Genomic DNA, 25,142 nt, shown 5'->3' with positions numbered 1-25,142 from the left:
GTTGTCCAATTAATGCCACATGTTGTCCAATCAATGCCACATGTTGTCCAATCAATGCCACGTGTTGTCTAATCAATGCCACGTGTTGTCCAATCAATGCCACATGTCCAATCAATGCCACGTGTTGTCCAATCAATGCCACACGTCCAATCAATGCCACACATTGTCCAATCAATGCCACGTGTTGTCCAATCAATGCCACATATTGTCCAATCAATGCCACATGTTGTCCAATCAATGCCACATGTCCAATCAATGCCACATGTTGTCCAATCAATGCCACATATTGACCAATCAATGCCACATGTCCAATCAATGCCACATGATGTCCAATCAATGCCACATGTCCAATCAATGCCACATATTGTCCAATCAATGCCACGTGTTGTCCAATCAATGCCACGTGTTGTCCAATCAATGCCACATGTCCAATCATGCCACATGTCCAATTAATGCCACATGTTGTCCAATCAATGCCACGTGTTGTCCAATCAATGCCACGTGTTGTCCAATCAATGCCACATGTCCAATCAATGCCACATGTTGTCCAATCAATGCTACATATTGTCCAATCAATGCCACATGTCAAATCAATGCCACATGTTGTCCAATCAATGCCACATATTGTCCAATCAATGCCACATGTCCAATCAATGCCACATGTCCAATCAATGCCACATGTTGTCCAATCAATGCCACATATTGTCCAATCAATGCCACATGTTGTCCAATCAATGCTACATATTGTCCAATCAATGCCACATGTTGTCCAATCAATGCCACACGTTGTCCAATCAATGCCACGTGTTGTCCAATCAATGCCACATATTGTCCAATCAATGCCACATGTTGTCCAATCAATGCCACATGTCCAATCAATGCCACATGTTGTCCAATCAATGCCACATATTGACCAATCAATGCCACATGTCCAATCAATGCCACATGATGTCCAATCAATGCCACATGTCCAATCAATGCCACATATTGTCCAATCAATGCCACGTGTTGTCCAATCAATGCCACGTGTTGTCCAATCAATGCCACATGTTCAATCAATGCCACATGTTGTCCAATCAATGCTACATATTGTCCAATCAATGCCACATGTCAAATCAATACCACATGTTGTCTAATCAATGCCACATATTGTCCAATCAATGCCACATGTCCAATCAATGCCACATGTCCAATCAATGCCACATGTTGTCCAATCAATGCCACATGTTGTCCAATCAATGCCACATGTTGTCCAATCAATGCCACATGTTGTCCAATCAATGCCACATGTTGTCCAATCAATGCCACATGTTGTCCAATCAATGCCACATATTGACCAATCAATGCCACATGTCCAATCAATGCCACATGATGTCCAATCAATGCCACATGATGTCCAATCAATGCCACATATTGTCCAATCAATGCCACATATTGTCCAATCAATGCCACATGATGTCCAATCAATGCCACATGATGTCCAATCAATGCCACATGATGTCCAATCAATGCCACATATTGTCCAATCAATGCCACATGTTGTCCAATCAATGCCACATGTTGTCCAATCAATGCCACATGTTGTCCAATCAATGCCACATGTCCAATCAATGCCACATGTTGTCCAATCAATGCCACATATTGACCAATCAATGCCACATGTCCAATCAATGCCACATGATGTCCAATCAATGCCACATGATGTCCAATCAATGCCACATATTGTCCAATCAATGCCACATATTGTCCAATCAATGCCACGTGTTGTCCAATCAATGCCACATGTTGTCCAATCAATGCCACATTGTCCAATAAATGCCACATGTCCAATCAATGCCACATGTCCAATCAATGCCACATGTTGTCCAATCAATGCCACATGTTGTCCAATCAATGCCACATGTTGTCCAATCAATGCCACATATTGACCAATCAATGCCACATGTCCAATCAATGCCACATGATGTCCAATCAATGCCACATGATGTCCAATCAATGCCACATATTGTCCAATCAATGCCACATATTGTCCAATCAATGCCACATGATGTCCAATCAATGCCACATGATGTCCAATCAATGCCACTTGTTGTCCAATCAATGCCACATATTGTCCAATCAATGCCACATGATGTCCAATCAATGCCACATGATGTCCAATCAATGCCACATATTGTCCAATCAATGCCACATGTTGTCCAATCAATGCCACATGTTGTCCAATCAATGCCACATGTTGTCCAATCAATGCCACATATTGACCAATCAATGCCACATGTCCAATCAATGCCACATGATGTCCAATCAATGCCACATGATGTCCAATCAATGCCACATATTGTCCAATCAATGCCACATATTGTCCAATCAATGCCACATGATGTCCAATCAATGCCACATGATGTCCAATCAATGCCACTTGTTGTCCAATCAATGCCACATATTGTCCAATCAATGCCACATGTTGTCCAATCAATGCCACATGTCCAATCAATGCCACATGTCCAATCAATGCCACATGTTGTCCAATCAATGCCACATATTGACCAATCAATGCCACATGTCCAATCAATGCCACATGATGTCCAATCAATGCCACATGTTCAATCAATGCCACATATTGTCCAATCAATGCCACGTGTTGTCCAATCAATGCCACGTGTTGTCCAATCAATGCCACATGTCCAATCAATGCCACATGTTGTCCAATCAATGCTACATATTGTCCAATCAATGCCACATGTCAAATCAATGCCACATGTTGTCCAATCAATGCCACATATTGTCCAATCAATGCCACATGTCCAATCAATGCCACATGTCCAATCAATGCCACATGTTGTCCAATCAATGCCACATGTTGTCCAATCAATGCCACATGTTGTCCAATCAATGCCACATGTTGTCCAATCAATGCCACATGTTGTCCAATCAATGCCACATATTGACCAATCAATGCCACATGTCCAATCAATGCCACATGATGTCCAATCAATGCCACATGATGTCCAATCAATTTCACATATTGTTCAATCAATGCCACATATTGTCCAATCAATGCCACATGATGTCCAATCAATGCCACATGATGTCCAATCAATGCCACGTGTTGTCCAATCAATGCCACATATTGTCCAATCAATGCCACATGATGTCCAATCAATGCCACATGATGTCCAATCAATGCCACATATTGTCCAATCAATGCCACATGTTGTCCAATCAATGCCACATGTTGTCCAATCAATGCCACATGTTGTCCAATCAATGCCACGTGTTGTCCAATCAATGCCACGTGTTGTCCAATCAATGCCACATGTCCAATCAATGCCACGTGTTGTCCAATCAATGCCACACGTCCAATCAATGCCACACATTGTCCAATCAATGCCACATATTGTCCAATCAATGCCACATATTGTCCAATCAATGCCACATGTTGTCCAATCAATGCTACATATTGTCGAATCAATGCCACATGTTGTCCAATCAATGCCACATTGTCCAATCAATGCCACACGTCCAATCAATGCCACATGTTGTCCAATCAATGCCACACGTCCAATCAATGCCACACATTGTCCAATCAATGCCACATATTGTCCAATCAATGCCACATATTGTCCAATCAATGCCACATGTTGTCCAATCAATGCTACATATTGTCGAATCAATGCCACATGTTGTCCAATCAATGCCACGTGTTGTCCAATCAATGCCACATGTCCAATCAATGCCACATATTGTCCAATCAATGCCACATGATGTCCAATCAATGCCACATGATGTCCAATCAATGCCACTTGTTGTCCAATCAATGCCACATATTGTCCAATCAATGCCACATGATGTCCAATCAATGCCACATGATGTCCAATCAATGCCACATATTGTCCAATCAATGCCACATGTTGTCCAATCAATGCCACATGTTGTCCAATCAATGCCACATGTTGTCCAATCAATGCCACATATTGACCAATCAATGCCACATGTCCAATCAATGCCACATGATGTCCAATCAATGCCACATGATGTCCAATCAATGCCACATATTGTCCAATCAATGCCACATATTGTCCAATCAATGCCACATGATGTCCAATCAATGCCACATGATGTCCAATCAATGCCACTTGTTGTCCAATCAATGCCACATATTGTCCAATCAATGCCACATGTTGTCCAATCAATGCCACATGTTGTCCAATCAATGCCACATGTCCAATCAATGCCACATGTTGTCCAATCAATGCCACATATTGACCAATCAATGCCACATGTCCAATCAATGCCACATGATGTCCAATCAATGCCACATGTTCAATCAATGCCACATATTGTCCAATCAATGCCACGTGTTGTCCAATCAATGCCACGTGTTGTCCAATCAATGCCACATGTCCAATCAATGCCACATGTTGTCCAATCAATGCTACATATTGTCCAATCAATGCCACATGTCAAATCAATGCCACATGTTGTCCAATCAATGCCACATATTGTCCAATCAATGCCACATGTCCAATCAATGCCACATGTCCAATCAATGCCACATGTTGTCCAATCAATGCCACATATTGTCCAATCAATGCCACATGTTGTCCAATCAATGCTACATATTGTCCAATCAATGCCACATGTTGTCCAATCAATGCCACATATTGTCCAATCAATGCCACATGTTGTCCAATCAATGCTACATATTGTCCAATCAATGCCACATGTTGTCCAATCAATGCCACATGTTGTCCAATCAATGCCACATGTTGTCCAATCAATGCCACATATTGTCCAATCAATGCCACATGTTGTCCAATCAATGCCACATGTTGTCCAATCAATGCCACATGTTGTCCAATCAATGCCACATGTTGTCCAATCAATGCCACATATTGACCAATCAATGCCACATGTCCAATCAATGCCACATGATGTCCAATCAATGCCACATGATGTCCAATCAATTTCACATATTGTTCAATCAATGCCACATATTGTCCAATCAATGCCACATGATGTCCAATCAATGCCAAATGATGTCCAATCAATGCCACGTGTTGTCCAATCAATGCCACATATTGTCCAATCAATGCCACATGATGTCCAATCAATGCCACATGATGTCCAATCAATGCCACATATTGTCCAATCAATGCCACATGTTGTCCAATCAATGCCACATGTTGTCCAATCAATGCCACATGTTGTCCAATCAATGCCACGTGTTGTCCAATCAATGCCACGTGTTGTCCAATCAATGCCACATGTCCAATCAATGCCACGTGTTGTCCAATCAATGCCACACGTCCAATCAATGCCACACATTGTCCAATCAATGCCACATATTGTCCAATCAATGCCACATATTGTCCAATCAATGCCACATGTTGTCCAATCAATGCTACATATTGTCCAATCAATGCCACATGTTGTCCAATCAATGCCACATTGTCCAATCAATGCCACACGTCCAATCAATGCCACATGTTGTCCAATCAATGCCACACGTCCAATCAATGCCACACATTGTCCAATCAATGCCACATATTGTCCAATCAATGCCACATATTGTCCAATCAATGCCACATGTTGTCCAATCAATGCTACATATTGTCCAATCAATGCCACATGTTGTCCAATCAATGCCACACGTTGTCCAATCAATGCCACGTGTTGTCCAATCAATGCCACATATTGTCCAATCAATGCCACATGTTGTCCAATCAATGCCACATGTCCAATCAATGCCACATGTTGTCCAATCAATGCCACATATTGACCAATCAATGCCACATGTCCAATCAATGCCACATGATGTCCAATCAATGCCACATGTCCAATCAATGCCACATATTGTCCAATCAATGCCACGTGTTGTCCAATCAATGCCACGTGTTGTCCAATCAATGCCACATGTCCAATCATGCCACATGTCCAATTAATGCCACATGTTGTCCAATCAATGCCACGTGTTGTCCAATCAATGCCACGTGTTGTCCAATCAATGCCACATGTCCAATCAATGCCACATGTTGTCCAATCAATGCTACATATTGTCCAATCAATGCCACATGTCAAATCAATGCCACATGTTGTCCAATCAATGCCACATATTGTCCAATCAATGCCACATGTCCAATCAATGCCACATGTCCAATCAATGCCACATGTTGTCCAATCATTGCCACATGTTCAATCAATGCCACATGTTGTCCAATCAATGCCACATGTTGTCCAATCAATGCCACATGTTGTCCAATCAATGCCACATGTTGTCCAATCAATGCCACATATTGACCAATCAATGCCACATGTCCAATCAATGCCACATGATGTCCAATCAATGCCACATGATGTCCAATCAATGCCACATATTGTCCAATCAATGCCACATATTGTCCAATCAATGCCACATGATGTCCAATCAATGCCACATGATGTCCAATCAATGCCACGTGTTGTCCAATCAATGCCACATGTTGTCCAATCAATGCCACATGTTGTCCAATCAATGCCACATGTTGTCCAATCAATGCCACATGTCCAATCAATGCCACATGTTGTCCAATCAATGCCACATATTGACCAATCAATGCCACATGTCCAATCAATGCCACATGATGTCCAATCAATGCCACATGATGTCCAATCAATGCCACATATTGTCCAATCAATGCCACATATTGTCCAATCAATGCCACGTGTTGTCCAATCAATGCCACATGTTGTCCAATCAATGCCACATTGTCCAATCAATGCCACATGTCCAATCAATGCCACATGTCCAATCAATGCCACATGTTGTCCAATCAATGCCACATGTTGTCCAATCAATGCCACATGTCCAATCAATGCCACGTGTTGTCCAATCAATGCCACACGTCCAATCAATGCCACACATTGTCCAATCAATGCCACATATTGTCCAATCAATGCCACATATTGTCCAATCAATGCCACATGTTGTCCAATCAATGCTACATATTGTCCAATCAATGCCACATGTTGTCCAATCAATGCCACATTGTCCAATCAATGCCACACGTCCAATCAATGCCACATGTTGTCCAATCAATGCCACACGTCCAATCAATGCCACACATTGTCCAATCAATGCCACATATTGTCCAATCAATGCCACATATTGTCCAATCAATGCCACATGTTGTCCAATCAATGCTACATATTGTCCAATCAATGCCACATGTTGTCCAATCAATGCCACACGTTGTCCAATCAATGCCACGTGTTGTCCAATCAATGCCACATATTGTCCAATCAATGCCACATGTTGTCCAATCAATGCCACATGTCCAATCAATGCCACATGTTGTCCAATCAATGCCACATATTGACCAATCAATGCCACATGTCCAATCAATGCCACATGATGTCCAATCAATGCCACATGTCCAATCAATGCCACATATTGTCCAATCAATGCCACGTGTTGTCCAATCAATGCCACGTGTTGTCCAATCAATGCCACATGTTGTCCAATCATGCCACATGTCCAATTAATGCCACATATTGTCCAATCAATGCCACGTGTTGTCCAATCAATGCCACGTGTTGTCCAATCAATGCCACATGTCCAATCAATGCCACATGTTGTCCAATCAATGCTACATATTGTCCAATCAATGCCACATGTCAAATCAATGCCACATGTTGTCCAATCAATGCCACATATTGTCCAATCAATGCCACATGTCCAATCAATGCCACATGTCCAATCAATGCCACATGTTGTCCAATCAATGCCACATGTTGTCCAATCAATGCCACATGTTGTCCAATCAATGCCACATGATGTCCAATCAATGCCACATGTCCAATCAATGCCACATATTGTCCAATCAATGCCACATATTGTCCAATCAATGCCACATGTTGTCCAATCAATGCTACATATTGTCCAATCAATGCCACATGTTGTCCATTCAATGCCACACGTTGTCCAATCAATGCCACGTGTTGTCCAATCAATGCCACATATTGTCCAATCAATGCCACATGTTGTCCAATCAATGCCACATGTCCAATCAATGCCACATGTTGTCCAATCAATGCCACATATTGACCAATCAATGCCACATGTCCAATCAATGCCACATGATGTCCAATCAATGCCACATGTCCAATCAATGCCACATTGTCCAATCAATGCCACGTGTTGTCCAATCAATGCCACGTGTTGTCCAATCAATGCCACATGTCCAATCAATGCCACATGTTGTCCAATCAATGCTACATATTGTCCAATCAATGCCACATGTCAAATCAATGCCACATGTTGTCCAATCAATGCCACATATTGTCCAATCAATGCCACATGTCCAATCAATGCCACATGTCCAATCAATGCCACATGTTGTCCAATCAATGCCACATGTTGTCCAATCAATGCCACATGTTGTCCAATGAATGCCACATGTTGTCCAATGAATGCCACATGTTGTCCAATCAATGCCACATGTTGTCCAATCAATGCCACATGTTGTCCAATCAATGCCACATATTGACCAATCAATGCCACATGTCCAATCAATGCCACATGATGTCCAATCAATGCCACATGATGTCCAATCAATGCCACATATTGTCCAATCAATGCCACATATTGTCCAATCAATGCCACATGATGTCCAATCAATGCCACATGATGTCCAATCAATGCCACGTGTTGTCCAATCAATGCCACATATTGTCCAATCAATGCCACATGATGTCCAATCAATGCCACATGATGTCCAATCAATGCCACATATTGTCCAATCAATGCCACATGTTGTCCAATCAATGCCACATGTTGTCCAATCAATGCCACATGTTGTCCAATCAATGCCACATGTCCAATCAATGCCACATGTTGTCCAATCAATGCCACATATTGACCAATCAATGCCACATGTCCAATCAATGCCACATGATGTCCAATCAATGCCACATGATGTCCAATCAATGCCACATATTGTCCAATCAATGCCACATATTGTCCAATCAATGCCACGTGTTGTCCAATCAATGCCACATGTTGTCCAATCAATGCCACATTGTCCAATCAATGCCACATGTCCAATCAATGCCACATGTCCAATCAATGCCACATGTTGTCCAATCAATGCCACATGTTGTCCAATCAATGCCACATGTTGTCCAATCAATGCCACATGTTGTCCAATCAATGCCACATATTGACCAATCAATGCCACATGATGTCCAATCAATGCCACATGATGTCCAATCAATGCCACATGATGTCCAATCAATGCCACATATTGTCCAATCAATGCCACATATTGTCCAATCAATGCCACATGATGTCCAATCAATGCCACATGATGTCCAATCAATGCCACGTGTTGTCCAATCAATGCCACATATTGTCCAATCAATGCCACATGATGTCCAATCAATGCCACATGATGTCCAATCAATGCCACATATTGTCCAATCAATGCCACATGTTGTCCAATCAATGCCACATGTTGTCCAATCAATGCCACATGTTGTCCAATCAATGCCACATGTCCAATCAATGCCACATGTTGTCCAATCAATGCCACATACTGACCAATCAATGCCACATGTCCAATCAATGTCACATGATGTCCAATCAATGCCACATGATGTCCAATCAATGCCACATATTGTCCAATCAATGCCACATATTGTCCAATCAATGCCACGTGTTGTCCAATCAATGCCACATGTTGTCCAATCAATGCCACATTGTCCAATCAATGCCACATGTCCAATCAATGCCACATGTCCAATCAATGCCACATGTTGTCCAATCAATGCCACATGTCCAATTAATGCCACATGTTGTCCAATAAATGCCACATGTTGTCCAATCAATGCCACATGTTGTACAATCAATGCCACATGTTGTCCAATCAATGCCACATGTTGTCCAATCAATGCCACATGTTGTCCAATCAATGCCACATGTTGTCCAATCAATGCCACATGTCCAATCAATGCCACATGTTGTCCAATCAATGCCACATATTGACCAATCAATGCCACATGTCCAATCAATGCCACATGATGTCCAATCAATGCCACATGATGTCCAATCAATGCCACATATTGTCCAATCAATGCCACATTGTCCAATCAATGCCACATTGTCCAATCAATGCCACATGTTGTCCAATCAATGCCACATTGTCCAATCAATGCCACACGTCCAATCAATGCCACATGTCCAATCAATGCCACATGTCCAATCAATGCCACATGTTGTCCAATCAATGCTACATATTGTCCAATCAATGCCACATGTCCAATCAATGCCACATGTCCAATCACTGCCACATGTCCAATCAATGCCACATATTGTCCAATCAATGCCACGTCCAATCAATGCCACACGTCCAATCAATGCCACACGTCCAATCAATGCCACATGTTGTCCAATCAATGCCACATGTCCAATCAATGCCACACGTTGCACACGAACTCAGATCCCGTGACGAGAGCCACTCGGCACCGAAAAGAGGAGAAGCCCTGGAGGAGACCTCCCGTCATCGTCAAAACTCCCTCCTCGTCGTCGTCGTCGCCAGCTCTGTCCTCTTCGCGATGAGGTTGCTGCTGCTGCTGGTGTTGGCCGTCGCCCTGTTGCTCCGCGGCTCTGTGGGGTCGCGCGAGGCCACGGCGCCGCGCCTCTCCTACAGGAGCCGGAGAGGTGCAGAGTGTGCGCATGTGTGTATGTATGTGTGGTGTGTGTATGTAGTGTGTGTGTGTATGTGTGGTGTGTGTATGTAGTGTATGTGTAGTGTGTGTATGTAGTGTGTGGTGTGTATGTGTGTGTATGTATGTGTGGTGTGTGTATGTAGTGTGTGTGTGGTGTGTATGTGTGTGTATGTAGTGTGTGTAATGTGTATGTGTGTTCGTGTGTAGTGTGTGTGTATGTGTGTTCGTGTGTGTGTGTAGTGTGTGTGTATGTGTGTGTATGCATGTGTGTATGTGTGGTGTGTAGTGTATGTGTGTGTGTATGTAATAGCTGCTCAGTCAGAGGAGGAGTTGGAGACGCTGCTGCTGAGACTGGAGCGTGCCACTAAGAGGTGGGGCCTTACCATCAGCCCCACCAAAACTAAGCACCTGCCTGGGTATTTTGTACCATCGGACACTCCACCCCCACAACTCCCAATCGGTGATGGGGCGGTTGTGGAGAAAGTGGAGAGTTTCCCATACCTGGGCAGTGTGCTTATGACTGGCTCCAGTTTAACAGCAGAGGTCTCACTCCGAATCAGTCGAGCGGCAATATCTTTTCATCGGTTGCGTAACGCTGTGTGGAAGCTACCTGGTCTGTCGCTCCGCACTAAGCTTCAGGTCTTCTCGGCCACGGTCATTCCCTCCCTTCTCTACGCTTGCGAAACGTGGACCCCCCTAATGGAACATCTTCGCCGGTTAGAAACATTTAGGCTGGCCTGCCTACGATCCATCCTTGGTTTAACCAGACTGGATTGTGTGAGGAGCTCACAAATCCTTGAAAGATCTGGGCAGGGTCCCATCGGTGAGCTCCTCCGGCAGGCAAGGCTGCGATGGCTGGGTCATGTAGCCCGCATGCCCAGCCACCGCATGCCGAAACAGCTTTTGTTTGGCCGGATTGAGGGGACTAAGCGGGCGCGGCACGGGCTAGAGAAGAGATGGAGTGATGTGGTACAGGAGGACGTGGAGCTGAGTGGACTTGCCGATGACTGGTACCAGCGGTGTCAAGATCGGCCTCTGTGGAGGAGGCTCGTGAAGGATGCTACTGGGCAGTTGGAGGCAGTCGCCCTCCAACAACAACGGAGGACGGAGGAGCGACGCTCAGAACAACGAGCGAAGCGCCGGGTGACTAAAGCACAGCAGGTTGGCACAGTAGGGGGCACAGGTGGTGCATCAGTCAGTCATCTCAGTCAGTCGACCCGTGGCACCTGGGTCTGCCCCGTGATCTCCTGCCAGCGGGTGTTCGACACTTCACGTGGCCTCAGGGTGCACATAGCCTGGCACAAGCGTCGTGGTGACGTCACCGCCACTTAGTGGCGAATGGCGGTTGTATGTATGTATGCCTGGGTATTTTGTACCATCGGACACTCCACCCCCACAACTCCAAATCGGTGATGGGGCGGTTGTGGAGAGAGTGGAGAGTTTCCCATACCTGGGCAGTGTGCTTATGACTGGCTCCAGTTTAACAGCAGAGGTCTCACTCCGAATCAGTCGAGCGGCAATATCTTTTCATCGGTTGCGTAACACTGTGTGGAAGCTACCTGGTCTGTCGCTCCGCACTAAGCTTCAGGTCTTCTCGGCCACGGTCATTCCCTCCCTTCTCTACGCTTGCGAAACGTGGACCCCCCTAATGGAACATCTTCGCCGGTTAGAAACATTTAGGCTGGCCTGCCTACGATCCATCCTGGGTTTAACCAGACTGGATTGTGTGAGGAGCTCACAAATCCTTGAAAGACCTGGGCAGGGTTTCCATCGGTGAGCTCCTCCGGCAGGCAAGGCTGCGATGGCTGGGTCATGTAGCCCGCATGCCCAGCCACCGCATGCCGAAACAGCTTTTGTTTGGCCGGATTGAGGGGGCTAAGCGGCCGCGGCACGGGCTAGAGAAGAGATGGAGTGATGTGGTACAGGAGGACGTGGATCTGAGTGGACTTGCCAATGACTGGTACCAGCGGTGTCAAGATCGGCCTCTGTGGAGGAGGCTCGTGAAGGATGGTACTGGGCAGTTGGAGGCAGTCGCCCCCCAACAACAACGGAGGACGGAGGGGCGACGCTCAGAACAACGAGCGGAGCGCCGGGTGGCTAAAGCACAGCAGGTTGGCACAGTAGGGGGCACAGGTGGTGCATCAGCCAGTCATCTCAGTCAGTCGACCCGTGGCACCTGGGTCTGTCCCGTGACCTCCTGCCAGCGGGCATTCGACACTTCACGTGGCCTCAGGGTGCACATAGCCTGGCACAAGCGTCGTGGTGACGTCACCGCCACTTAGTGGTGAATGGCGGTTGTTGTTGTATGTATGTATGCCTGGTTATTTTGTACCATCGGACACTCCACCCCCACAACTCCCAAACGGTGATGGGGCAGTTGTGGAGAGAGTGGAGAGTTTCCCATACCTGGGCAGTGTGCTTATGACTGGCTCCGGTTTAACAGCAGAGGTTTCACTCCGAATCAGTCGAGCGGCAATATATTTTCATCGGTTGCATAACGCTGTCTGGAAGCTACCTGGTTTGTCGCTCCGCACTAAGCTTCAGGTCTTCTCGGCCATGGTCATTCCCTCCCTTCTCTACGCTTGCGAAACGTGGACCCCCCTAATGGAACATCTTCGCCGGTTAGAAACATTTAGGCTGGCCTGCCTACGATCCATCCTGGGTTTAACCAGACTGGATTGTGTGAGGAGCTCACAAATCCTTGAAAGATCTGGGCAGGGTCCCATCGGTGAGCTCCTCCGGCAGGCAAGGCTGTGATGGCTGGGTCATGTAGCCCGCATGCCCAGCCACCGCATGCCGAAACAGCTTTTGTTTGGCCGGATCGAGGGGGCTAAGCGGGCGCGGCACGGGCTAGAGAAGAGATGGAGTGATGTGGTACAGGAGGACGTGGAGCTGAGTGGACTTGCCGATGACTGGTACCAGCGGTGTCCAGATCGGCCTCTGTGGAGGAGGCTCGTGAAGGATGCTACTGGGCAGTTGGAGACAGTCGCCCTCCACCAACAACGGAGGGCGGAGGAGCGACGCTCATAACAACGAGCGGAGCGCCGGGTGGCTAAAGCACAGCAGGTTGGCACAGTAGGGGGCACAGGTGGTGCATCAGCCAGTCATCTCAGTCAGTCGACCCGTGGCACCTGGGTCTGCCCCGTGACCTCCTGCCAGCGGGTGTTCGACACTTCACGTGGCCTCAGGGTGCACATAGCCTGGCACAAGCGTCGTGGTGACGTCACCGCCACTTAGTGGCGAATGGCGGTTGTTGTTGTATGTATGTATGCCTGGTTATTTTGTACCATCGGACACTCTACCCCCACAACTCCCAAACGGTGATTGGGCAGTTGTGGAGAGAGTGGAGAGTTTCCCATACCTGGGCAGTGTGCTTATGACTGGCTCCGGTTTAACAGCAGAGGTTTCACTCCGAATCAGTCGAGCGGCAATATATTTTCATCGGTTGCGTAACGCTGTGTGGAAGCTACCTGGTTTGTCGCTCCGCACTAAGCTTCAGGTCTTCTTGGCCATGGTCATTCCCTCCCTTCTCTACGCTTGCGAAACGTGGACCCCCCTAATGGAACATCTTCGCCGGTTAGAAACATTTAGGCTGGCCTGCCTACGATCCATCCTGGGTTTAACCAGACTGGATTGTGTGAGGAGCTCACAAATCCTTGAAAGATCTGGGCAGGGTCCCATCGGTGAGCTCCTCCGGCAGGCAAGGCTGCGATGGCTGGGTCATGTAGCCCGCATGCCCAGCCACCGCATGCCGAAACAGCTTTTGTTTGGCCGGATCGAGGGGGCTAAGCGGGCGCGGCACGGGCTAGAGAAGAGATGGAGTGATGTGGTACAGGAGGACGTGGAGCTGAGTGGACTTGCCGATGACTGGTACCAGCGGTGTCCAGATCGGCCTCTGTGGAGGAGGCTCGTGAAGGATGCTACTGGGCAGTTGGAGACAGTCGCCCTCCAACAACAACGGAGGGTGGAGGAGCGACGCTCAGATCAACGAGCGGAGCGCCGGGTGGCTAAAGCACAGCAGGTTGGCACAGTAGGGGGCACAGGTGGTGCATCAGCCAGTCATCTCAGTCAGTCGACCCGTGGCACCTGGGTCTGCCCCGTGACCTCCTGCCAGCGGGCGTTCAACACTTCACGTGGCCTCAGGGTGCACATAGCCTGGCACAAGCGTCGTGGTGACGTCACCGTCACTTAGTGGTGAATGGCGGTTGTTGTTGTTGTCCCCTCTCATGCCTCTTCATCTTGCACCGCGACAATCCACGTGGGTCTGTCTCCCAGCCCCCCCACCAGGTTCCGAGAGCTGCTGATGCCTGAGGCTTTTTTGGGCATACTGAAGAAGCTTCGGTGTTGATATACGAGGCCTGGAGCCAAATCAAGAAAGTTGTTTTTAATTCTTAATGTTCAACGTTAATGCCTGGTGACTGGAATCACCGTAAACAAATAATTTATTTAGTTTATTTAGTTCACTGTTCATGTAGGGAGTTGGGGACAACCGCAAATGTCCGAGTTCACCCTTCGCGGAATATTGTGGATAATAAAACAAAGACTCCTGTCTGTTTGACCACGTTAACAACAGCATAAACATCGCCACCACCAGGGCAATGGTTCACCACGTAGCCACATTATAGGCCGTTGGGTACAAGTGCGGTTCAGCCAAGATCTATGAATGCCGGTGAGGCGTTATGGTGGGTGCAATGCCCGGCCAGTGACCTTTGGCTCGCCAGCGCCGATGTCCGCATCCCGTGCCAGGTTGTAATTTTAAGGCCGAGTTGACCCAAAGGAGGCCCGGAACTGTGAGATATCACTACCCAGAGAAGTTGGCCGTGACCTAGAGGTCAAAGTTGGTAGGGCATTGAGGTGGGGGACCAATACAGCACCCCTCCCTATTGCTATTACGAAAGATAAAGACAAAGATCCCCCGTGTAGCCTTAGCAGACTTGGGGCAAGTGCTGTTAGCGAGCACCTTTTTTGAAGGCCAGAACGCGGTGGGTGGTCAGCGCCCCATCCCAGGGGGCAATGTTCCACACTGCACCAGGTACTCATTTGAGGACGAGTCGACCTAGGAGAGGCCCTGGACGGGTTCAGATAATCGTCAGTGGTTTTGGCCGTGAACGGGCATCGTAATCTGGCCGCTGGTTCCTGGCGCACCATCGTGCTAACCGCTCCACCACCGCCACCGGTGGTGGCGTCATCAACTGCAACAAACGCCTCGAGTCTTCACGGCTACAGCTGCTTCGTGGAGTTTGCTCTTGTTGCCTGCGTTGCCGTCATCCTTGCCGTGTCCCCACACGTGGGCCGGCAGCGTCCGTAAATAAAATCGTAAAGGGGCAAGGGTCGGTTTCCGCCGTGTGGAAAAAAAAGGTTGACGTTCGGCTCAAAGCATTAAGATTCTCTTGGAACAAAGTTTTTTCCATAAGCAATCCCTGGGCTGGTTTCTAACTTGACCAGAGTCTCATGCAGCAGTGTATGGCCTGTCTTTAAAAACAGAACTTACACTGGTCCAAAGTTTGTCGCCTAAACTGCAAACTCTACTGGAAAATGTTGGTCCAGAATGCACATAGACTGTGGGAGTGGAATGCTGTTGTAATTTCATGTTGAGAGACTCTTGCTTGTTCATGATTTCATTACTGAACGGAGCACTTGGGTGGGGGGCACTGGTGGGGCCACTGGTGGGGCACAAGGAGGGGGTGCATGAGGGGGACATGAGTAACCCTGAAATGATGCACGCTATATTTACATTCAGTAGCTGTGGAGGTGGTCTCTGTGCGTGGTCGAAATTGTTTTTGAGTGTACCGTATAGGATTGCTGCCTTGGTGTTGGTGAAATTCGCAATTGTTTGTTGTGCTGATGATGAACTTGGTTGTTGTTATAATCGTGGTCATGCCACTGCTGACGCTGATGCTGATGGATGCTTCTGAGGTTAATGGGAATGATGCCGGTGGTGGTGGTCGTCTTGGTGGTTTGGTGAGGATGATAATTCTGCTGCTGCTGCTGCTGGCGAGACTGATGTTTGAACCCCCAGGGGACTGCGAGGTGTCCACGTGGGGGCCATGGTCCACGTGTGAAAGGGAGGGGAGGATGTGCAGCTTCATGTGGGGGGCCCAGGAGAGGAGGCGCAGTGTGAAGAAGAGTGCCCCCACTGCCCCCCATGGGCAGCGCTGCCCGCCACTCCGGCAGGCTCGGCGCTGCCGCGTGCAGCCCCGGTTTGCCCCGGGGATGGTGAGGATCTTTGATCTATCATCATCGTCATCCTCGTCATCGTAATCGATGACGCTGCCCGCATTGGATGCAATTGTAATCGTTGATACGATCGGTAGATTCCCATCGTTGTCACCATCGTTGCGTTTCCATTCATCACAGCTGATATTACGTGACCGGTGCATTAACACATGTGTCCTCAACGGCGCTTCGTGAACAATAATCGTCAATGCAATTATACATTGCGACAGCATGCTGTATTGGGTTGTGTATCGTTCTGCTTGCGAAATTGCAATAATATTTAGCGTTTATCACGAACACGTTGGCCATTACCAACATTGATACATTTTTTTACGTGTAATCCGAGTGCAACGTTACCGCATCGGTTCCATCAATAACTTTCACACATCCACATTAATATCAACCACACCGTGCACTCTCATCATTCGGGGTTGTCATTAGAGATGTCCGAATTCAACCACGCCTCGACATGCGCTTCGCCGCGTGTTTAAGTTGCAAGCTGATGAAGTTCAACCAGGCGAGCGCTCGGGACACCGGGCGAGGTGACCTATGGCCCCGAAACGAAGACGGTGAAAACCAAGCAGAGAAATTATGTAAAAATAGCAAACGGAAACTAAAATAAGGCCTACGAACCATAGAAAGTATTGCTCGAACATAAATCGACGTTAAATCGAAGCTAAATATTTAAATCCCCTGCAGCTCTGAACAGATTCAGCACCGAGACTAACCCCCTGATACAAGTTACAAAATTACGTCTTGTAAAAACGAACATAAATCGACGTTAAATCGAAGATAAATATTAATATTCCCTGCAGCTCCGACAAATTCAGCACTGAGACGAACCCCCTGATACAAGTTACAAAATTACGTCTTGTAAAAACGAACAAATCGACATTAAATCGAAGCTAAATATTAAATCCCCTGCAGCTCTGAACAGATTCAGCACCGAGACTAACCCCCTGATACAAGTTACAAAATTTCGTCTTGTAAAAACGAACAAATCGACGTTAAATCGAAGCTAAATATTAATATCCCCTGCAGCTCTGAACAGATTCAGCACTGAGACTAACCCCCTGATACAAGTTACAAAATAACGTCTCGTAAAAACAAATATAGGCTCCACCCATAGCACTCTCACGCGAACAAACAGATTCTGTTGAGGATTTGCATCGCGCCCCTTTCAAGGGCATGTGCCATGAGTATCGGTGTGTAAACCAACACGTGCACAAAGACGCGTCAGTGATGTCAATACGTCAAATGCCGTCGTGCCGTGTGCACGTTGCAGAGCTGGGTCTGCTGAGGCAGAACGTTTGGAGCAGAAGAGGAGGCGACCGTTTCACGGTGACGAGGACATTCGAGGTCGAGCCCTGACATCAACCCGCGACTGTGCGTCACCAACAGCCACAACAACAACCACCACCACCTGCACCACCACCTGCACCACCACAATGACCAGCAACGCCAAACTGACGAGCGGCAGCAGTATACCTACAACAACAACAACCGCCACCACCTGCACCACCACCACAATGACCAGCAACGCCAAACTGACGAGCGGCAGCAGTATACCAACAACAACAACAACCACCACCACCTGCACCACCACCACCACCACAATGACCAGCAACGCCAAACTGACCAGCGGCAGCAGTATACCAACAACAACAACAACCACCAACACCTGCACCACCACCACAATGACCAGCAACGCCAAACTGACCAGCGGCAGCAGTATACCAACAACAACAACAACCACCAACACCTGCACCACCACCACAATGACCAGCAACGCCAAACTGACGAGCGGCAGCAGTATATCAACAACAACAACCACCATTCGCCGCTAAGTGGCAGTGATGTCACGACGACGCTTGTGCCAGGCTGGGCTGTACAGTGAGGGAAAAAAAGTATTTGATCCCCTGCTGATTTTGTACGTTTGCCCACTGACAAAGAAATGATCAGTCTATCATTTTAATGGTAGGTTTATTTGAACAGTGAGAGACAGAATAACAACAAAATCCAGAAAAACGCATGTCAAAAATGTTATAAATTGATTTGCATTTTAATAAGGGAAATAAGTATTTGACCCCTCTGCAAACATGACTTAGTACTTGGTGACAAAACCCTTGTTGGCAATCGCAGAGGTCAGACGTTTCTTGTAGTTGGCCACCAGGTTTGCACACATCTCAGGAGGGATTTTGTCCCACTCCTTTTTGCAGATATTCTCCATGTCATTAAGGTTTTGAGGCTGATGTTTGGCAACTCGAACTTTCAGCTCCCTCCATAGATTTTCTATGGGATTAAGGTCTGGAGACTGGCTAGGCCACTCCCGGACCTTAATGTGTTTTCTTGGGGACTATGGTCCCAGCTGCCTTGAGATCATTGATAAGATCCTCCCGTGTAGTTCTGGGCTGATTCCTCACTGTTCTCATGGATCATTGCAACTCCACGAGGTGAGATCTTACATGGAGCCCCAGGCCGAGGGCGATTGACATTTATGTTGTGTTTCTTCCATTTGCGACTAATCGCACCAACTGTTGTCACCTCACCAAGCTGCTTGGCAATGGTCTTGTAGCCCATTCCAGCCTTGTGTAGGTCTACAATCTTGTCCCTGACATCCTTGGAGAGCGCTTTGGTCTTGGCCATGGTGGAGAGTTTGGAATCTGATTGATTGCTTCTGTGGACAGGTGTCTTTTATACAGGTAACAAGCTGAGATTCGGAGCACTCCCTTTAAGAGTGTGCTCCTAATCTCGTTACTGGTAACATTCATGGTGTGAGACGTATTCCCTAAGGATTTTTAAGACGGGGAGATATTTATATGGGGAGCTGGGGGGGGGGGGGGGGGGCAATCGTGACGCTAGCACGTTGATGTTAGAGGTTTGATATATATTTGTGTGTACACTTATTTGTTAATGGTTTCATAATAATTAAATTGTTATTGGCAATTTGCAGTGTTAATATTGTTAAACTCACCTTTTGCCCGTCCAAGGACAGGTGTATTGCAGTAAATCTGAAACATTCAAGCGAAAGGCAGATCGCGGCGTCTTATTAATTGCATCAATTCGTGTGCAATTTGTGAGGCCGCGGTGACACAGACCTGTTTCACGTCAAGGTTATAATCCCTTGTTTATCGTGACGACCTTTTTACTTTGATGTCTCAACAACAGTGTTACGCAGATCGCGTGACGTGATGAGGGTTCTGCCTTTGTAGTGAGGGTTGTAAGTTGACGCTGAGGAGGGATGAGGCGTCTCCCCCCCCCCCCCCCCCCCCCCATGTGGAGTGACTTCACCTGCTCGTGACTTTACCTATCCACGTGACTTTAATGAGAGACCCAACAAAGTCGTCGATGCCACCGTCGTCACCAAAGTTTTAAATCGACATTTATCGTCGGTATGTTTGGCTGCCACAATTGAGGCCTATATGCTTATTGGTTGCTTACAGTTCGGGATGAACTTTCATCTTAAGGCCTCGATCTGCTCGGCAATGTATCGTCACATTCCCGAACACAGCACGAGGTTGAGTTTCCTTACTGCGCCAACTAATCGCTCGGATGTGGACAAAGCAGTCGCAGGTGGTGACTATGACGAAGTAGCGTGATTTTTGAGAGCAATTCAATTGCAAGATTGATCTCCGATATGTGTGTGTGTGTGGGACCCGAGTTTATGTTTGAGTCTCTAAGGCAGGGGTGGGGAACGTTCGGCCCGTGGGCCGTATGAGGCCCGCAAAATCATTTGGGTCTGGCCCTGCCAAGGCAACCCCGGTCGGGACTCGAAATTAAATAAATCTAGGAGCAAACCTGGAAAAGCAGTTGCGAGTAGCAGCAACATCAATACCAACTAACATCACACGCCTCACCAAAGAGAAGCAGTTCCAGCCATAGCATTAGGGGCGAGTTAATAAAATGTTTGACCAAATATAACGGGCAAATTTGTAAGTGGATGATTTTGTATGGCCCGCGAATGATGTTATATAAATATCCAAATGGCCCTTGGCAGAAAAAAGGTTCCCCACCCCTGCTCTAAGGCTTCCAGTGATTTATTTTCAACCGACATTGCTTCAAGGAAGGCAAGAGGGCAGCTTTACAAGAGGCACTTAGCATAACAAGCTGCAACCATAACCTGCTATACCAGCTGGGTTGTGGCGAGTGTTGTCATGGTGTCATTGTGCATGGTACGATACCAGTTCTCGCTATTAGGTACGACGATTGTCGCGATATATGAACGTTCCGTCACGGGAGACTATCAGAAACCACAGACTCGGTATTCATATCCGTTATTAACCTATTAATGTTCGGTTTTGCACGACTGCTACAGACGTCAAAAAAACTTTACCATCAAAATATACGAAATGTATAAACACTTGAACACGTGGTAGTAGTAGGAAGCTTTTGCGACCAATTTTATCCATGAGGGGGTTTTTTGGGGGGGGTTAGATCACTTAAATATGTCGTTAAACCCGCCACCACCCGACAGCCAATGAGGAAGGTTTGTCACGTGAACAAGACGTGCCAATTCGTTACGAGTGCAGCACGACACCGGTTGTGTGTTGGGGAGCCAAATCTGGCTGTCGCCTGACGATGCCGGCTGTAATTACTGGTGAAACAGCGTCCTCAAATAGTAAATGTTATGGATTTACCCTCAAACACACCGGTGTGCTGTACTATTAAAGAATTGGCCACGTTCTAATTACCCTCAAACACACCGGTGTGCTTTACTAGTAAAGAATTGGCCACGTTCTAATTACCCTCAAACACACTGGTGTGCTGTACTAGTAAAGAATTGGCCACGTTCTAATCACACTCAAACACACCGGTGTGCTGTACTAGTAAAGAATTGGCCACGTTCTATTTACCCTCAAACACACCGGTGTGCTGTACTAGTGTTGAGGTGCAACTGACGACATGGTTCTTTAGTAGGAGCTGATGTCAAGGTTTATTAAGTGCTACTGCCGGTAACTTATTAAAGGCTTATGCCCAACAGGTAACAACCCTAACATCTCCCCAGGGGAAAGGGTACTGGGATGTCCCTAGCTCCACCCAGGCTATACGTGATCTCCCCCCCCAGCACCGACCGAGAGATCACCCAACTCGGTCAGCCGGGTGAAGTATCACACTCGCCTGGTGCTGATTCCCCCTACCCGGGATCCCGACTCCCCAACTCTCTCTGTTCCTGGCCCTTCGCGACGACCCCCTCTACGTCACGCGTTCCCCCTTATATATCCCCCGTAACTTCTGACGTCATCCCTTTTTACCCCCCCCCCCCCCCGTGAAAAAAACCCAGCCGAACCGTCTGCAACAATTATGCGAGAGGAGTCCATTTGGCGGGAAGCCACCCTTACCAGAAACCCCAAGGACGCATGCGTATAGAGACAACCCCGGCTGCTAGCAGAACACAACACTAGGGCAGCACGGGATCAGAAAAGTCTGGACAGTCACCACCCGGCAACGTAAGTGGCGACAAGGCAGGGGATCGAAGTAGACGACTCCGCGGGCCGTCAGTGTATGCGCACGCCCCATGAGCGCGTGCCCGCCGCCGGCGGCCTGCTCCCCGTGTGGTGTCGGCCGCCTGAGGCGACGGTGCGCCGGCCAAAGCCGAGCCCGCCGGCACGTGGCCGAGCTAAGGTGTCACCGGCGGCACCACTGGCAGGGGCTCCGCTGGCGCCTCTAACGGCGGCCCACTGCTCCCTGTGGCGTCGGTGTCCGGACCGGGCGGTGGCCTGGAGGGAGGCAGGGTCGCCGCCGGGACACCCCCCGGACGGCCCGCTGTTGGCGGCGTCACTGTCGGTGGCTCTGCGGGCATACACAAGGGCAGGGCATCGCTCGCATTTCCACGACCCCCGCGGCCCGGCTCGTCGGACGCAGCAATCGCCGACCGCTCCAAAAATGGGGATGAATCAGGGAGCCCCGGCGGCACCACCCGCTTGAGCCGCGACGGGTGCACGGTCCAGTGACGACGGCCCCACCGGATGCGGACACATTGCGGACAGCGGACCTCCACGACCTCGACAGGGCCCTGCCATGGGCGATGTAATTTAGGAGACGTACCCACCGGCACTTGGGGGCAGTGCAGCCACGCCAACTGGCCCTTTTCCCACGGGCGGCCGACAGCCTGGTGTTTGGGCAGACGCTCGGAGGCCGCCTATCGGCTGGCCGAATTATCTAACGCCGCCAACCGCGCCTCGCGCAGCCGATCGAGCGCAATCCGCATCTGGATGGGAACAGGCTAACCCTTTTTGGCAGGCCCGAGGTCCAGTTGGATGTGCATCAGGGGTTCGGGTTCTCTTCCATACATGAGGTAAAATGGTGAGAACCCCGTCGAGGCATGAGGAGCTAACCTGTACGTGGCCAGCACCCCCAGGATGAACAGGTCCCAGTCCAATTCGGACGTGCTCACATGATGACACAGCATGGACGTGAGCGTGCGGTTTAATCGCTCTACCATCCCGTCGGACTGGGGGTGGTAGGGCGAGGTGTGGACCTTCTTCGTCCCAAGGAGGTCACAGACCTTCTTGAGCAAACGGGAAGAAAAATTCCGCCCCTGATCCGCCAAGAGCTGTTCTGGCGCCCCTTTGTCAAGGACGTACCCCTGAACAACGCCTCAGTGATGGACGAGGCCGATTGGTCCACCAGAGGCCACGCCATAGGCCAACGTGTGAGATACTCCACGCCCACCAAGAGGTACCTATGGCCCCGATGGGATGCAGGGAATGGCCCCAGAATGTCGAGTGCCACGAGCTCATTGACACGAGAAACCCGGATGGACTGCAGCGGCGCCCGATCCTGACCAACAGGGGCCTTCCTCCGCGCACAGTCGTGGCAACCTTTCAAAAACAGAGCCACATCATCCTCCACACCCGGCCAATAGTAATTCCATTTAAGGGTCAACAAGGTCGTATGGTAGCCGAAGTGCATAAGTTTTTCATGAATAACCCAGGTCAATTTTCCTCGTAAGCCAATGGGCACCACCACACAATAGCATTCCAACTGGGCATCCCAACACATGAGGAGGCCGTCATGTACTACGATCACCGGGGCCGCCGACGGAACCGAGCTACGGGCCTTTGACCCAACCCGGCGTCGCAGCCTCAGCAGAGAGGAATCCTCCATCTGCAACTTGGACCATACCTCCCGGGGGAGTCCCAGGCCAAAATCAACAGGCAATGCAATGCCACACCCGGAGGGGGTGCCGCTTCGGGCCGATGCGACCAACTGGGCCGCAGTGTTCACTGGGGCCTTACAGCGGCTGGAACCCAGGGCACAAGCGCACCCGCTGTCCGGGGGCAGCCTGGAAAGGCCGTCCGCATTCCCATGCCGAGTCCCCTTCCTGTGGATGACATCGAAGGGGTACTCCTGGAGCGCCTCGAGCCAGCGGGACAGCTGACCCGAGGGCTGGTCAATTCACAGGGAATACTGCAGGGCTGCATGGTCAGTCCGGACGGTGAACCGGCGACCATACAAATACGGCCGGTACAGCTGGACAAAAAAAACAAAAGCCAGCAGCTCCCTCCTGGTGACGCAGTACCGCTGCTCAGTGGGAGACAATAGGCCACCACCTGTTCCACCCCATCGATCACCTGGGCCAAGACGGCTCCAATGCCCGTGTCACTGGCGTCGGTGTCGAGAAGGGTTTAGAGAAATCGGGATACCCCAAGGGCGGCGCATCCGCCAGGGCCGTGCGAAGCGCCACAAAGGCGTTTTCCTCCTCCATCCCCCAGCGAAATTTTGTACCTTTGGCCGAGAGGGCGTGCAGTGGCTTCGCAATAGTCGCAAAATCGCGAACGAAACCGACGATAGTATGATGCGAAGCCGGTTCCGGCGTCGCGCCAACAATGGCGGCCGGTTCCTGCATCGCAGCGACAATGGCGGCTGGATCCGGCGGCGCATAAAAAATGGCGCCCGATTGCCGCGGCACACCCGGCAGCGCGTTGGCGGGAATTATGGTTTTGGCAGGATTCGCGATGTCGGCGATCCCGCGGTTTTGGCAAAAATCACCGCCCGCCGAGTGTACGCGGTCCCCCACCTCTGCCAAAGCGACGGCGAGCTGCGCCATCGTGAGCTGCAGCGTCTCCAGCCTGGCCGCGATGGCGCACCACTCGTCCGACGGCGGCGCGGCAGCTCCCCCGACCGCCGCCTCTTCTGGCCCCGACTGGACCATCTCCACGGGGGACATCACCGGGCCCCCGGTCTCCGGGATCATCGCCAGCTCGCCGACGTCCTTG

The 25,142-nt window shown here is 49.1% G+C and overlaps 1 protein-coding gene across 1 annotated transcript in view; it reads left to right on the top strand.

Moving 5' to 3' along the window:
- The window catches only part of LOC142918177 (coxsackievirus and adenovirus receptor homolog), a 43,787-nt gene extending 24,042 nt beyond the window's left edge, over positions 1 to 19,745 (top strand). The window contains exons 4-5 of the mRNA XM_076062303.1: positions 16,727 to 16,923; positions 18,209 to 19,745. Coding sequence (XP_075918418.1) covers positions 16,727 to 16,923; positions 18,209 to 18,223 — 212 coding nt within the window. The 3' untranslated portion in view covers positions 18,224 to 19,745. The remainder of the gene's footprint in view (positions 1 to 16,726; positions 16,924 to 18,208) is intronic.
- Positions 19,746 to 25,142: the final 5,397 nt, after the last annotated feature.

This window comes from Petromyzon marinus, unplaced genomic scaffold (genome assembly GCF_048934315.1).
Source record: "Petromyzon marinus isolate PM22_M1 ecotype Great Lakes invasive population unplaced genomic scaffold, UKy_Petmar_22M1.pri1.0 PM_G_Scaffold_56, whole genome shotgun sequence".
Taxonomy (NCBI): Eukaryota; Metazoa; Chordata; class Hyperoartia; order Petromyzontiformes; family Petromyzontidae; genus Petromyzon; species Petromyzon marinus.
The sequence above is the reverse complement of the archived record's forward strand: the minus strand, read 5'-3'. Positions and strand labels throughout refer to the sequence as shown.